The following is a 13,166-nucleotide window of genomic DNA, read 5'->3' on the forward strand; positions in this document are numbered from 1 at the left end:
GGAGCCACAACTCCCTTGGATGGGAGAGACTCGTAGTATATCCCATCGTGTGATGCTCAGAGCACCCTGGGCCTCCCATTTCTTCCAGCTTTGCTGCTGCAGTCCCAGTTACCTCCAGTTTTTCCAACTTTTTCTTCCCAGATGGGCATCTCCTGGCTCCCCTGCCTCTGGAGGCAGGAGCTGGGCTGCTGCTCAGGGATGCTGCGTGCGGGTCAGGGATGCTGCGTGCAGGTCAGGGATGCTGCGTGCTGCTCAGGGATGCTGTGTGCGGGTCAGGGATGCTGCGTGCTGCTCAGGGATGCTGCGTGCTGCTCAGGGATGCTGCGTGCTGCTCAGGGATGCTGTGTGCTGCTCAGGGATGCTGCATCCCAGTTGAGGATGCTGCATCCCAGTTGAGGATGCTGCATCCCAGTCGGGGATGCTGTATCCCGGTCCGGGATGCTGTATCCCGGTCGGGGATGCTCCCCAGGAGGGATTTGCAGCCAGATGTGAGGTGAGGAGGTACCTGCCGGGGAAGTGTCCTGTTACCTGAGCTCCTCTCCTCTTACAAAACAGCCGGCAGCTCTTTGCTGACTCACTCCCTGGGAGCATCAATAATTAAGGATGAGCAGAGTTCGTTAGGAATGAATGAATGAACGAATGAATGAACGAACGGAGCAGTTTGCGATGTGCTAGCATCTTGGAGGGAGGGAAGGGCAGCTACCACCTTGCTGAGATCTCCAAGCAAACAGGTGGGACCAGGCTGGTCTGGTTGAAACCCCACAGTGATGTTGTGATGGGGTCAGACAGAGAAACAGGGTGGGGACGTTGTATCTGGAAATCCCTCCCTCTGTTTCTTTAACAGCTCTCAGAGCTGCTTCCAAAAAAAAAAAGAAAAAGTTTCAAATTTCAATTAAAATTTTCCTTGGCGATGTTGACAGAAGCAGAGCGGCGGGAGGGACAGATGTTGTTTTTCTCCCAGCTTTGCTCACAGCTTTATTCGCTGCTGACCCTCGCCGGCAGCGCAGACTGGGCGGCCGAGGCTCCATCCTCCTTCCCTGCGAGCCCTAAGGGGGTCCCAGCGGTGACGGGGTCCCAGCGGTGACGGGGTCCCCGGATCCCTTTGGTGCATCCTCTGCTTTTCCAGCTCCCAGGCACCGGGAGCATCCCCAGCTCTGCAGGGAGAGGTTTTCCCCGTCGAGTTCTGCAGGCACAGACACGTTTCTCTAGGGATGGGATGGGATGGGAGAAGCTCAGCTCCATCTCGGAGCATCCCAGGGAAGCAGCACTGAGCTGGTGTGCTTGAGGACGGGTGTTACACCCGCAACATCCATGGAAAGACTTTTCCAGCTGTGGGGAGGGCGAAGGGACCGTGTCCCTTTTAGCTCCAGTGGGCTGAAACCTGGGAATTTGGGGCAGGAAGCACCAGCCTGTGGGGATGTTCATGCAGGCATGGGGAGGGATACCTGAGAGAAATAGATATTTTTAATATTATTATTTTTTTATAGATAGGGAGACAGAGGCAGGGGTGGAGAAGAGCGGTGGGTCCGAGCAGCATCGGAGGGTCCCGTTTCCCCGTCCCGTGGCCTTTCCCCATGCCGGCTCCGCGGGATGCTGTGCTGGGAGATGGCACAGAAAGATGTGGCGGCTCCCCTGTCCCACAGCGAGAGCCCGCGGTGGTTCCCGGCACAGCTCAGCAATGCCCAGACATCCTTCATCCCTCCCAGCATCGCAGCGGGAGGCTGGGGGGGTCTTCTCGCCCCCTTCGGGGTTGCTGAGCTCCTGCGCCCATCCCGAGAGCTCCGTACAGCACCAGATGGGACCCGGAGTCAGCTGCTGGATTAACTGATGAGAGGGGGGGATTATGAGGAATTAATCCAGATCAGTGTCCAACCAGGGGCTGCAGCCGGGGCTTTATGTACTCGGTAAATAAGCGGCCGCGTTGCTTCGCGCAGGGCTGGGCTCGCCAGCTGTTTCCCAAGCTGGCCGGGGTGGGTTTTGGAGGGTCTGTCGCGTTTATCCCCGTCATGCGGCGCAGCAGAGGAGCTGCAAACGGCCGGAGCCGGGACGGTGACAGCAGAGCTGGGACATTGGCAGGGCTCCATCCGCCCCTGGGAGGGTGATGCCTGCTCCAGCGCATCGTCCCTGCCCATGGGACAGGATGACTGAGCGGGGCGTGTCTGGGGGCTGCAGCCGGAGCCCCCGGGCTGGGGCTGGTGACAGCAGGGTCCTGGGGAGAGGCTGAGCTTGGGGACAGCCGCTGCCTGTGGCATTAACCCGCTGCCGGTTTATCCATCCCAGCTGCGAGGACAGGTTGGTATCGGTGCTGGCGGGCTGTGCTCTGGCTGTCCCGGCTGGTTTTGGGGGGAAAAGGGGCTGGTTTGTGCCAGGACAGGCTGCAGAGCTCGGGCTGGGCTGGGTGCGTCCCAGCAGGGTGCTTGGTGACACCCCCCGTGACCGCCCGGTCTCCTCGTTGCAAATAATACTCAGCGCAGGTTGCTGGGTGCTGGTGCGTGTGATGTGCAGAAACGGGCCTGAAACGGGCGATTTTTCCTCGGGTCGAGCCCGACATCGCCCTTGGAACCCGCCGGGGGTAGGAGCGAGGTGGCTCCGCTGTGACAAACCCTCTGCTCTGTCTCCAGGGTCCCTTTGCAGGGTCAGGCTTGCTGCCGGTCTTAGGAAATGAGTGGAAATATTAATGAGCTGCCGTGGCTTGGAGTTTTGCATGGGAACGGCTGCGGAGTGTCCTGCTCTGTCCGAGGGTGGGATCCTTTTCCCCGCGCATTTTCTCATATTTATTTTTATTTTTTCCTCCCATCTTTCCAGTGCCCTGTGGTAGATCCAGCCCTGAGCATTCAGCCTGCAAAGCTGGGGAGGGTCAATCGGAGAGGGGGTGCAAGAAGGGAGGGGAGGATGGGGACAAGAAGAAGGGAGGGGAGAGAAGGAGGAGAGCAGCATCCTTATCTAGCCAGGCAGATATAATGAAGTTGCTTCTGTGCTGACAGTAAAAGGGATTGTTGGGAGTTTTCAGAGCTAAAAGAATCGCTTAATTGTGTCTTTTTTTAGCTCCAGGGAGATAAGAGACAAAAACCCCCAAGTCTCCCTCTGTTCCCCATCCCACCTCTTTTCTATAAGGCTCTGAGGGGATGGTGGGAGGGCTGGGGATGCTCCTGTCCCCGCTGGCGTGGGGACCTGCAGGGAGCTGGTGCTTTGCGAGCGGGTTTTCACTGGGACAATCGCCAAAATAGCCCCCCCGGTGCCCTCCCAGCCTGGAAAGGCTTTGCTGATGCTTCCGCACCAGCAACATTTCCTTGGCTCCATCACGCAGGGGCTTGAAAACCCCTTCCCTGGCAAACAGCAAAGTGGGTTTGTTCCCCAGGACAGGCTGCGGACACCTTGACCTTGGTGCCCATCAGCTCTATCCCCCAAAAACCGCTCCCCGCCTTCCCCGCCCGCGGTACCAGCCGGGGCCGGAGCTCCCGCGCTGCTGCCCTTGGGTGATTTATGGTTTATTTTGGGGCGGTTTGCTCTGCCCTTGAACCTGCTGCTTCCCACGCCGGGACCTCGGGCTTGGGGGTGATGCTGCTGTCCCCGCCCCGGCGCTGGGGACGTGCCAGCCCCGCTCCCATGGCCCCAGCATCGTAAAAATCATCCTGGCGCCGTATTAACCCTGTGGCTGGTTCAGCGAGAAATGGGTCATTTCCCAGCGTGGCATCGCTGCGGTGTGGGGACAGCGAGCGGGGGAGCGGCGTCCCCCCCCCAGCCCCTCGCTGCCACCGTGGGGGGGTCTCGGGTGCCTCTCGGTGTCCCCAGAGAGTGTTGGGAGCTGCGGGAGATCGAGCCCTTTGTGGGGGGGTCTGGGCTGGGGCAAAACTGCCCCTGGGGGGTGGGATTGAGAGGGGGGCACAAAATGCCTTTGCTGCCAGGGTGGGGGTCCGGGGGGGTTGGTCACCTTCCTGCACAGCGCTGCTGCAGCGGCGGGGGGTGCCGCTGCACCCAGAGCCCTCCCTGGGCGGGGTCCTGCATAGGGTGGGGTCCTGCATAGGGCGGGGTCCTGGGTGGGACGGGGTCCTGCATAGGGCGGGGTCCTGGGTGGGACAGGGTCCTGCATAGGGTGGGGTCCTGGGCGGGGTCCTGGGTGGGACGGGGTCCTGCATAGGGTGGGGTCCTGGGTGGGATTCCTGTGTAGGGCGGGGTCCTGGGCGGGGTCCTGTCTTCTCACCATGCTCTGGCTGTGGGGCTTTGCTGGGCAACAGGTGGGGGGATGAGCCCATTCCCTGAGCACTTTGTGCTGAGCATCAGGCCACAACAGTCCCTTCCGGGCTAAAAATCCATTAATTTCCATCTTGCCCTTTTTTCTTTTTTTTTTTTTTTTTTGACTGATGCCATAATTAGCTCCATCAGACGAGCTTAATTACTTGAGGTCAGCTGCAGCCTCAGGGAAGAGGCAGGAGGGGTTTGGGCTCACCTGGAGCAGCTGGCTATAGGGGTGATGTGCTATAGGGGCTATATGGACCGTGGTGCATTGGGGTGCTGGGCTATGGGGACTGTGGTGCATTGGGGTGCTGGACTATAGGGATTGCAGTATGTTGGGGTGCTGGGCTATAGGGACCCAGGCTCCAGCCCTGTTTCCCTTTCTTGCTGTAAGACCCGAAGCATCTCTTGCCAGCCAGCTTTATGCTCAAACAACAAAACTAAGCAGTCGATTTTCCAGCAATTAGCTACAGCGAGAACATTTCAAGTCCTCGAAAACCCCGCCCGGCCAGATTAATTAAATCCTCCAATTAATGTCTCATTTAAATGATGATGATGGCTGTTATCATTTCATATTGATTTTTTTTTTTTCCCCCTTTTTGGTCTTAAAATAGAGCTGCTGTCCCTTCCACGCTGCCTTTTCCACACCCCGGGAGCTGTTTGTTCTCTCTGTTTGGTTTGCCGGCGTTAAACACACGTCTGGAAAACCGCGCCGTGTATTTGGGGTATTGACGGGCAGCGCTGGCTCCGCCGCGCGGGCACCTGTGAGCAGGGGACCCGGTGGCACGTTTGGAGATGTTCGAGCAGAAAGCCCGTGTCTGTAGCCTGAACTTCCATGCGGTGGATATACGCTTGGCCAGGTGAAATTGGACTCCTGGCATATTAAATTTTTACTGCTATAAAGCCATTACTTCCCCCCCGGCTCAGGCAGCCATAAACCTTGCCGCTGCTTTGCTTCCAGAATAAGCCGGGCATTTATGTTTCCCGGGAGCTGGTTCATTGGCGTAATGGATGTGTAACCTCCCGTAATTGCTAAGGTTATTCCGGCGCTTGCATGCGAGCCCAGGCTCTGTCACCGCCGAGCGCTGGTTTTATTTCCAGCGAGTCGCAGGTGGGGGAACTCAAAGGCACCGGGAGGCTTTGAAACGCTGCCGGCCTGGAGTGGAAAACGTGAGCGAGCGATGGCAGGAGGCAGAGGGGACAGTAAATGGTTGTATGTGTCCCTTGCGCCAAGAAAGGCGTTGAGGTGCTGGAGCGAGTTGAGAGAAGGGGACGGAGCTGGTGAGGGGCTGGAGCACAAGGGTGATGGGAGCGGCTGAGGGACCCGGGGGTTCAGCTGGAGAACAGGAGCTGAGGGGAGACCTTCTGATCTCTGACCTGCCTGAAAGGAGCTGGGAGCCAGGGGGGTCGGGCTCTGCTCCCCAGGAACAAGCGCCAGGACCAGAGGAAACGGCCTCAAGTTGCACCAGGGGAGGTTGAGGTTGGATCTGGGGAACAATTTCTTCCCCAAAGGGCTGTGGGGCATTGGAACAGGCTGCCCAGGGCAGTGCTGGGGTCACCATCCCTGGAGGGGTTGGACAGACGGACATGAGGTTCTCAGGACATGGGGCAGTGCTGGGGCTGGGGTGATGGCTGGACTTGATCTTGGGGGTCTTTTCCAACTAAAATGATTCCATGATTTGAAGCTTAGAGCACGAGGTAGAGGAGCCTCGAGCTGGCGCCGTGGCTGGACCATGTCAGGGATGCAGACTGAGCATCCCTGGGCTGAGCATCCCTGGACGCGGCTCAGCCTGCCCGGGCCGGAGCAGCACGGTGCCGTGTCTGGGGAGCAGAGCGGGGCTGCGATACCCAGCACAGCTCCCGCCTTTCCTCTCCCCTTCCAGACAAGGAGCTCCCGGCACTCCCAGGGCTCCCAGCCCGGCTTGGCCGATCAAGCCAAACTCTCCTTCGCCTCGGCCGAATCCCTGGAAACCATGTCGGAAGCGGAGCTGCCCCTGGGGTTCAACAGGATGAACCGGTTCCGGCAGAGCTTGCCCTTGTCCCGCTCCACCAGCCAGACCAAGCTGCGGTCACCAGGTACCCGGGGGCTCCGGCCCCTCCGGGACAGGCAGATGCCGGCGTCTGCTGGGTGGGGGGTTGGTTTTTATCTGCCCAAATAACCCCAGGAGGAGCTGGGGATGCTGTGTGGGGTGACCAAGGGGGACAAGATGCCTTCAGCCTCGCTGCTCTAGGGGGAGGTTGGGTGGCCAGAGGTCCCCAAACCCCTGTCTGGGTGCACACAGAGACTTCCAAGCAGGTGGTCAAACTGTCATCACCAACCTTGGCCCGTCCTCGGCATCACATGGAGAAGGGGAGCGGGCACATCTCACCGTTTTCTGTTCCTTCTGCTTCCAGGGGTCCTTTTCCTGCAGTTTGGGGACGAGACGAGGCGCGTCCACATCACCCACGAGATCAGCAGCATGGACACCCTGCACGCCCTCATCGTCCACATGTTCCCCCAGAAGCTCACCATGGGGATGCTGAAGTCTCCCAACACAGCCATCCTTATCAAGGACGAGTCGCGCAACGTCTTCTACGAGCTGGAGGATGTCCGGTGAGGATGGAGGCTCAGAAATCCACCACAGATTAACTTTTCCTTTCTTTGAGAGCAATCACGAGTGAGGAAATCAGTGGGGTGGCAGCAGAAGGGGGTGGTGGGTGCAGTCCTGGGGCTCGGCGGCTCCCGGCTAGGATGCTCACAGCCCTGTCTCTGCTTTCAGTGATATCCAGGACAGAAGTATCATTAAAATCTACCGGAAAGAGCCACTTTATGCCTCATTCCCAGCCTCGCACATCGCTAACGGTGACCTGAGGGTAAGGGGGGGACAGGGTGTCGTGGGTGGGGGTGCCCCCAGGGGGCTGGGATGGATGGAGATGGAGGAATGGGAATCGCCTGTGTTTGTGGAAGGAGTAATGACCGTGATTCATCTTGCCCGGTTCCAGCATTATTACTTTAAGAGAATAGATGTTGGGGGCCTGACAGCAGGGCAATCACCATGATAATTAGGGGATTCATCAGAATAAATCATCCCACCGCGGGATGGGGATGAGGGAGCTGCCGTTTGCCAAGGCCAGGTGACGATGCGCTAGCTGCAGATCTTGCTCCTTGGCGGGGTGAAGCGAGGGCGGGGGACGTGATGCTGACCCCCCCCGCCCCTTTTTCCGCAGCGGGAGATGGTGTACACGTCCAGGGAGTCCTCCCCCACCCGCCGCCTCAACAACATGTCCCCGGCGTCCCACCTGGCCTCGGGGTCCCCCCCGCCGGTGCTGCAGTCCTCGTCCCCATCCCGCTCCCGCATGTCCTACAGCGGGGGCCGCCCCCCGTCCTACGCCGGCAGCCCCGTCCATCACAGCGAGCGCCTCTCCAACCTGCCCCCCGCCCAGGGGGTGTCCCCCAGCCCCAGCGCCATCCTGGAGCGGCGGGACGTGAAGCCGGACGAGGACCTGGCCGGGAAGAACGTGGTGCTGGTGAAGAACGAGGGGCTGTACGCCGACCCCTACGGCATGGTGCACGAGGGCCGGCTCAGCATCACCTCCACCCAGTCCCTGGCCGGCATGGGGGACCCTTTTGGCTACTCGGGGGGGCTCTACAAGCGGGGGTCCGTGCGCTCCCTCAGCACCTACTCGGCGGCCGCGCTGCAGTCGGAGCTGGAGGACAGTCTGTACAAACCCAACGCGCCCATCTACGGCGAGACGTACGGACCCGCCTTGGGGTTCCGCATGCCGCCCTCCTCCCCGCAGAAGATGGCCGAAGGGCGGCTGGTGGACGTGCAGCCGGGGCAGAGCCCCCACAGCCCCTACTCGGGACCCCCCAGCCGCTCCTCGCCCGTCCGTCAGTCCTTCCGCAAGGATTCCTGCTCTTCAGTCTTCATGGAGAGCCCCATCAACAAAGCGCGCAACCCCGGCTCCTCCGGCCCCCCCGAGCTGTTCCCCGGCCCCGGCGACCGCCCGCTCTCGGGGTTCGGCTCCCCTGGACCGGCCAAGGACACGGAAACGAGGTGAGATGGGTTCAGTTTGGGGCTCCTCGTGCCAAGAAAGGCGTTGAGGTGCTGGAGCGAGTTGAGAGAAGGGAGCGGAGCTGGTGAGGGGCTGGAGCACAAGGGTGATGGGAGCGGCTGAGGGAGCTGGGGGTTCAGCTGGAGAACAGGAGCTGAGGGGAGACCTTCTGATCTCTGACCTGCCTGAAAGGAGCTGGGAGCCAGGGGGGGTCGGGCCCTGCTCCCCAGGAACAAGCGCCAGGACCAGAGGAAACGGCCTCAAGTTGCGCCAGGGGAGGTTGAGGTTGGATCTGGGGAACAATTTCTTCCCCAAAGGGCTGTGGGGCATTGGAACAGGCTGCCCAGGGCAGTGCTGGAGTCACCATCCCTGGAGGGGTTGGACAGACGGACATGAGGTTCTCAGGACATGGGGCAGTGCTGGGGCTGGGGAACGGGTGGACTCCATGATCTTGAGGGGCTTTTCCAACCAAAATGATGCTAAATCCCCCCAAGATATGAGCTTTGCTGCTCCGATGTCATCCATGGGTGCAGCTGAGGAGGGAGAGAAGGAGCAGAGGAAGGTTTTGACCCATGTCCACCGCGGTGGAGGTGCTGGGACGGGTAACAAAGCACCAAATTGTGCAGGACAGAGGGGTGTGACTGGGGGCGGCTGGGGGCAAGAAGAGAAAGGGAACAAAGCGGGTGGATGTGGCTGGTGACAGCAGCGCTGTCGTGTCCCTGATGTCCCTCCTGGGACTCGCGGGGACGCGGCGGGTGGCTGACCAGGACATGGTGAGGGTGTCGGTGATGCCGGAGCCGATTCCTCAGCCTGTCCCTCTCGGTTTCCCCCGCGCAGGGAGCGCATGGAGGCGATGGAGAAGCAGATTGCCAGCCTGACCGGGCTGGTGCAGAGCGCGCTGCTCCGCGGCTCCGAGGCCGAGACCCCCAGGTACGGAGCTGGGGACAGCGCTGGGACCCCGGGGGCTGCTGCAGGGAGGGGGACATCCCCAGCTGGGCTGTTTGCTGCCGAGGCCAGGGGGGTCCTGTCCCCCTCCCAGGGGCCAAGCCCCGGTGTGTCCCCGCGCTGGTGGGGATGGGGGTGCCTGGTCCACGCTCACCCCCCTCCTCTTTCATCACAGCGAGAAGACAGAAGCCACCAACGGCGGGACCCCCCCGTCAGCATGTAAGTGACTGCAGAGGCGGCCCCCCCACCGCGCAGCACCCCCAGCTCTGCCCACGGCTGCTGGGGGTCTGGGGGGTGCAGGAGCCCCCGCCGTGGGCTGAGGCTCTGGGGACACCTTATTGTGACCTTTCAGTACATAAAAGGGGCTTATAAGAAAGGTGGAGACAGACTTTTTAACAGGCCCTGTAGTGACAGGACAGGGGGTGATGGTTTTAAACTAAAAGAGGGGAGATTCAGGCTGCATGTAAGGAAATTGTTGGTGCTGAGGGCGGTGAGAGCCTGGCCCCGGTACCCAGAGAGGTGGTGGGTGAACCAGCCCTGGAGACATCCCAGGCCAGGCTGGACGGGGTCTGAGCAACCTGAGCTGGTGCAGATGTCCCTGCTCATGGCAGGGGGGGCACTGGGGGGGCTGGGAAGGGCCCTCCAACCCAAACCATCCATGACAGCCAGTGGGACCCCCATCCCAGCAAGGGGCATCTCCAGGGTGGTCGGCAGCCCGCCCTGGGGTGGGTTATCTCCCCTCAGCATCCTCCGCCTGTCCCCCCCGCAGCGACCAGCCGCAGCGGCATGGGGACGCCGGTGCCCGCGCCGCCGCCGCCCTCGGCCAGCAGCACGCCGGCGGGACAGCCCACGGCCGTCACCCGCCTGCACATGCAGCTGCACCTGCACGACCTGCAGCAGAACGCCAGCGACCTCCGCAACCAGCTGCAGCAGCTCAAGAAGCTGCAGGTGGGTACTGCGGGGGGACACCCCAACCCATCCCGGCTCTTACTGGGGTGGCTCCAGCCCCGGAGCAGGAAAATCCCCTTTTCCTGGTGAATTTAGTGTGGGAGAGCATGGGGATCCCACTGACCAGCCCTGCACCCGCACCAGTGCCCGTCGAGGGGGGTCTTGCTCACCCTGAGTCCCACCCTCATCCCTGCAGCTGCAGAACCAGGAGACGGTGAAGACGATGCTGCGTCGGACGGAGACGGAGATCAGCGTGCGGGTGACAGACACCATGCGCAAGCACGAGGACCCTCTGCAGCGGCAGCGCAGCTTGGTGGAGGAGGAACGGCTGCGGTACCTCAACGAGGAGGAGCTGATCACCCAGCAGCTCAAGTGAGCGGGGACAGGGGACACGAGTGGGGACAGGGTCCGTGCGTGCTGACCCCCACAGGCCAGATCCTCCATGGGTGTGAATCAGCAGCTCTGCACGGTGACAGGTCGCATCCTGCAAGAGACAGGATGAGAGGAGACGTCCTCAAGTTGCGCCAGGGGAGGTTGAGGTTGGATCTGGGGAACAATTTCTTCCCCAAAGGGCTGTGGGGCATTGGAACAGGCTGCCCAGGGCAGTGCTGGAGTCACCATCCCTGGAGGGGCTGGACAGACGGACACGAGGTTCTCAGGGACATGCGGCAGTGCCAGGGCTGGGGTAATGGTTGGATTGATGATCTTGAGGGGCTTTTCCAACCAACATGATTCTGTGATTCCATCCTTGACTGCTTGTCTAGCATGGTGAGGGGCCCCCAGCCCAGTTGTCCTCTCCCCTCTGTGCGTGGGGACCCACCAGGCTGGTCACCCTGGGGTCCCACCAGCATCCCGGAGCAGCAGTGACACCCCTGCCCTGTCCCTGTGCTCACAGTGACCTGGAGAAGTCGGTGGAGAAGATCCAGAAGGACTTGGCCCACAACCACCGGCTGATCCCGGTGCAGGAGCTGGAGGAGAAGGCTGTGGTGCTCAAGCAGCTGGGGGAGACGCTGACGGACCTGAAGGGTGAGGAGGTGGCCGGGGCTGGGTGACATCTCCGTGCTGCATCCTCACAGACAGGTCGCTCCAGGCTGCCCGTTGCCTCTGGGTCTGCATCTTTGCAGCTGCTGGGTGTTCACTTCCATCTGTCCCCATCCTGTCCCCGTCCTGTCCCCATCCTGCCTTTTGCAAACAGATGCCCTGCACCTCGATTCGAAGTGGCAGAGCTCCTGCCTGCCAGAGCCACGGCAGCCAGAAAACCCATGATTTTGCAGCAGTTGCTGAGGTTGTAAGAAGCAGGGACAGGGAGGGGGGACATGGGGAGAGATGGGGACACAGGGCAGGGGTAGGAGCATCTCCACATTCCTGCAGCTTTTCCATACATTCAGGCTGATGCTGAGCAGCCAGGATGGCGAGGAGGGCACGGGCAGGGAGCCAGGAGCAACCTGCTCTGTGTCACCGTGTCCCCAGGGTCCTGGGCACCGAGTCCCCAGCTCCAGGGCAGAGTTGGGTGCCCTGGATGTGGAGGGGACACCTTGAGGGGCCAAGATCGGTGCCTGCAGGTGGATGATGGGCACGGGGAGCAGGAGAGACACCAGCCTGGTGTCCCCAGGGTTCATCCCGCTCCAACTGGCGGGGTGTCCTTGCCATGGGTACGATGGCCATGGTGGCTTTGGTGGGCACGGTGTCTCCTGGCACTGCCGGCCGGGCACTGCGAGGGGGTCCCCAGCACCACGGGACCCTGGTGACCCCCAGTTCTCCCACCCCAGCCCAGTTCCCCAGCCTGCAGAGCAAGATGCGGGTGGTGCTGCGGGTGGAGGTGGAAGCCGTCAAGTTCCTGAAGGAGGAGCCCAACCGCCTGGACGGGCTGCTCAAGCGCTGCAAGACGGTGACGGACACGCTCGCCCAGATCCGCAGGTCAGCCCGACCCCCTCCCCGGCCCCGCAGACCCCCCGCGCTGTCCCCCAAATAACCGCATCTTAGGGGAGCCCCAGGGGACACGGCCAGTCCCGCCGTCCTCTCTGCGTTACGAATGTAAATCCCAAGGGCTGTTGGAAAAAAAGGCTCGTTTTTCTGCTAAGAAACTAAAAAATGCCCTTGGTCCTCTCCGGTGTGTATGTGGGAACCCCTCTTTCCAAACTGACTTTTTCTTATCACCTTGCGACAAGCGTGGTCATATACAACCCTTGGTGTGATCAGAGATCTCTTTCCCGAGGAGCGGAAAAATATTCTGCTGGAGAAAAATGATGTCCCAGCTGTAAGGACAGCGTCAGGCCGGGGCTGGCACACCTGCCTCTTCCCATCACCAGGCACTGGCGATGGTTTAGGGCTCAGCCGCGCTGCGGGAGGAGTTTTGCAGCGCCGGGTTTGCCTCGGGCTCAGCATTACCCTGGTTTGCTATGGAAATGAACTTGGATGGCCAGGCAGGGTCTGAATCTGCCTCCCTGTCATTCCCAGGTCCTAATCGCTCCTGAGTCCTAAAGGGAAATTTCAGCCAGAGGGGCAGGGTTGGGCGAGATCGCATTTCCTACGAGGTTCATGAAAAGGGACAGCCGGGGCGGGGAGCTCCGTGTGCTCCCCCGAGAGAGGCTGGAGTGTCAGCTCCAACCCCTTCCCAGACACCAGAGACCCCAAACCCACAGCTAGAAAGATACATACATATTATAACCTCAGCTTGTCTCCTCGGCTGGAGAACAGGAGCTGAGGGGAGCCCTTCTGATCTCTGACCTGCCTGAAAGGAGCTGGGAGCCAGGGGGGGTCGGGCTCTGCTCCCCAGGAACAAGCGCCAGGACCAGAGGAAACGGCCTCAAGTTGCGCCAGGGGAGGTTGAGGGTGGATGTGGGGAACAGTTTCTTCCCCAAAGGGCTGTGGGGCATTGGAACAGGCTGCCCAGGGCAGTGCTGGAGTCACCATCCCTGGAGGGGTTGGACAGACGGACACGAGGTTCTCAGGACATGGGGCAGCGCCGGGGCTGGGGAGCGGGTGGACTTGATGTTCTTGAGGGT

The 13,166-nt window shown here is 61.0% G+C and overlaps 1 protein-coding gene across 1 annotated transcript in view; it reads left to right on the forward strand.

The window, feature by feature from the left end:
* Positions 1-13,166, forward strand: part of SRCIN1 (SRC kinase signaling inhibitor 1) — a 41,364-nt gene that overhangs the window by 18,209 nt on the left and 9,989 nt on the right. The window contains exons 4-13 of the mRNA XM_065651164.1: positions 6,117-6,309; positions 6,628-6,826; positions 6,993-7,086; positions 7,441-8,270; positions 9,106-9,198; positions 9,389-9,432; positions 9,983-10,161; positions 10,358-10,533; positions 11,057-11,187; positions 11,931-12,078. Coding sequence (XP_065507236.1) covers positions 6,117-6,309; positions 6,628-6,826; positions 6,993-7,086; positions 7,441-8,270; positions 9,106-9,198; positions 9,389-9,432; positions 9,983-10,161; positions 10,358-10,533; positions 11,057-11,187; positions 11,931-12,078 — 2,087 coding nt within the window. The remainder of the gene's footprint in view (positions 1-6,116; positions 6,310-6,627; positions 6,827-6,992; positions 7,087-7,440; positions 8,271-9,105; positions 9,199-9,388; positions 9,433-9,982; positions 10,162-10,357; positions 10,534-11,056; positions 11,188-11,930; positions 12,079-13,166) is intronic.

The sequence above is a fragment of the Caloenas nicobarica genome, chromosome 24 (assembly GCF_036013445.1).
Source record: "Caloenas nicobarica isolate bCalNic1 chromosome 24, bCalNic1.hap1, whole genome shotgun sequence".
In the NCBI taxonomy this organism is placed as follows: domain Eukaryota; kingdom Metazoa; phylum Chordata; class Aves; order Columbiformes; family Columbidae; genus Caloenas; species Caloenas nicobarica.